This window comes from Eurypyga helias, unplaced genomic scaffold, assembly GCF_000690775.1.
Source record: "Eurypyga helias isolate BGI_N326 unplaced genomic scaffold, ASM69077v1 scaffold41983, whole genome shotgun sequence".
NCBI lineage: Eukaryota > Metazoa > Chordata > Aves > Eurypygiformes > Eurypygidae > Eurypyga > Eurypyga helias.
Window position 1 is genome coordinate 329 of NW_010240028.1, and position 2268 is coordinate 2596.

The window sequence follows — 2268 nt, forward strand, 5'->3', positions numbered from 1 at the left end:
GGCGCTGAAGGCCAAGAAGGCCGTTCTGAAGGGGGTCCACAGTCACAAGAAGAAGAAGATCCGTACATCGCCCACCTTCCGCAGGCCCAAGACTCTGCGACTGCGGCGGCAGCCCAAGTACCCCCGGAAAAGCGCCCCACGGAGAAACAAGTACGTGTGGGGTGCTGGCCTCTGCCCCACTGCAGGGCTTGTGGGGTGGGAGGAGCCCTGTGCATAGAATCATAGAACCATAAAATGGTTTGGGTTGGAAGGGACCTTAAAAATCATCTAGTTCCATCCCCCTGCCATGGGCAGGGACACCTTCCACCAGACCAGGTTGCTCCAAGCCTCATCCAGCCTGGCCTTGGACACTCCCAGGGATGGGGCATCCACAGCTTCTCTGGGCAACCTGTAACGGACAACCACCAGCATGGGCTGGTGTGGGGACCTGCAGCCTGCTGCCCTGTCAGCTGAACCTACACCTTGGGGGGATGGGGTTTGGGGTGCAGGTGATGATTTCAAGCGACCAAAGCCTGAGAGTTTGTGATTAAAACCTTTTGGCAACTGATGCACCCCAAACCTTATTAGACGGTACCTGTGGTATTTGAAAGCCCTGAAGTGCCGAGGTGGTGTCTGCCAACCGTCTGTTAACCACAGGGCCTCTCTCCTGCAGGCTGGACCATTACGCCATCATCAAGTTCCCTTTGACGACGGAGTCGGCCATGAAGAAGATCGAGGATAACAATACTCTGGTTTTCATTGTGGATGTCAAGGCGAACAAGCACCAGATCAAACAGGCTGTCAAGAAGCTGTACGACATCGATGTGGCCAAGGTCAACACGTTGATTAGGTGAGAAGGGGAGGGACGGTAGGTGGGTGTGAGATGCTTCAGGAGCCCCAAATGGCGTTTAGCAGGAGATTGGGTCACAGTGAGTTCAGGGAGCTCTTGCAACCCTCAAGGAGCTGTGTGCACATGATGTGAACATTTTTTTACCACTGAGTAAAGTGATGTTTCCAAAGGAACCACTGATGCACAGTGCTGTAGCAGGAAAAGTGCCTGTACTGATCTCTCCTCTTGCGCTCTAGGCCTGATGGGGAGAAGAAGGCTTACGTCCGACTGGCTCCCGATTATGATGCGCTGGATGTAGCCAACAAGGTGAGAAATCTTTGAAACTTTGTGCTCCTTTGTGTCTCCTGCGCCTAGTTGTTCTTCTCGGCGTACAGGCACTTGTGCTTCCAGCACAGTGGCGCCTCTGGGGAGCGTCCTCTGTGGAATCCGGGTGTTGGGAAGCAAGATTGCATTGTCTAGCAAAGCTAACCCAGATCTGCCTGGAAGATGGTGAGGGTTGGTGGGAAAGGTTACCGAGGGAGAGCTGCTGTTCCTCACTTCTTCCAGGGAGGGGCTCCACTCCGCAGGCAGATCTGTGGAGTATTAGCGGGGAGGATGCAGAAACTGCCCTGCAGCTTGTGTTCTCGCCCCTTGGAAGGAGTGGGAATGATGGCAGGAGCGTGGCTGTGGGACAGCTCAGTCCTCGAGGTGGTGGAGGCAGGCAGGAGGCAGCGGTGGTACGGAGTGCGGTGAGGGAATGTGGCTGTGGATTAGCACGGGCGACGCTGGAATAAACATGTAAAGTGGTTGCGTAAGGCACTGGGGCAGGTCTGGGAGGAAGAAGCCTGTTGTCGGAGGACAGGAATCCTGGGAAGATGCGGCCCTGGCAGGGATGTCTGGTGGAGGCTCTGCCTTCCCACTGCTGTAACATCTGCTTTAATGTGCTTTGCTTCTTTCCAGATTGGAATCATCTAAACTGCATCTACCAAGGACTGTACAGACAGGATAATAAACCCTGTAACACCACGGAGGGGCTCTTGTGTTTTGTGGCAGTTGGGGCTGTGTCCAAGGGAGCGCCCAGGAAGCTTTTGGGGGTCCATCCCAGTAAAGGGGTTTCTCCCTCCCACCGTAGCTGAGTACTCGGTGGGCAGAGCTGGCTGCTCCGTCAGTCCCACCCTCTGGGGTTTCCTCTTCTCTTGCTGTTGCTAAACATGAGGCAGCACTGCCCCAAATCTCAAAATCTGTTTACCTCAGGCCTCTCGTATCCTCTGGTGTTTTGCTGCCCTGTGTGTAATTAAGCTGTTTGGTCAGTGTTCTGGGTGTCCTACATCGCTTCCTTCCGGAGTGTTCCGCAGGCTGATGAAGGCCCGGGAGGAGATAGTAACTGCAACAAAACCTGTTTGTGGTTTGGACCTGGCACGAGCGCGGTGTCACGCCGTTTTCCGAGTGTGTCTGGCGGT

At 54.9% G+C, this 2268-nt stretch overlaps 1 protein-coding gene across 1 annotated transcript; it reads left to right on the forward strand.

The window, feature by feature from the left end:
• Window position 1: 1 nt before the first annotated feature.
• Window positions 2-1834, forward strand: RPL23A (ribosomal protein L23a; the record flags this gene model as incomplete). Its single annotated transcript, XM_010148338.1, has 4 exons — window positions 2-150; window positions 653-829; window positions 1066-1135; window positions 1769-1834. Coding segments are annotated over 4 exons (411 nt in total), but the record flags the coding sequence as incomplete, so codon positions are not given.
• Window positions 1835-2268: the final 434 nt, after the last annotated feature.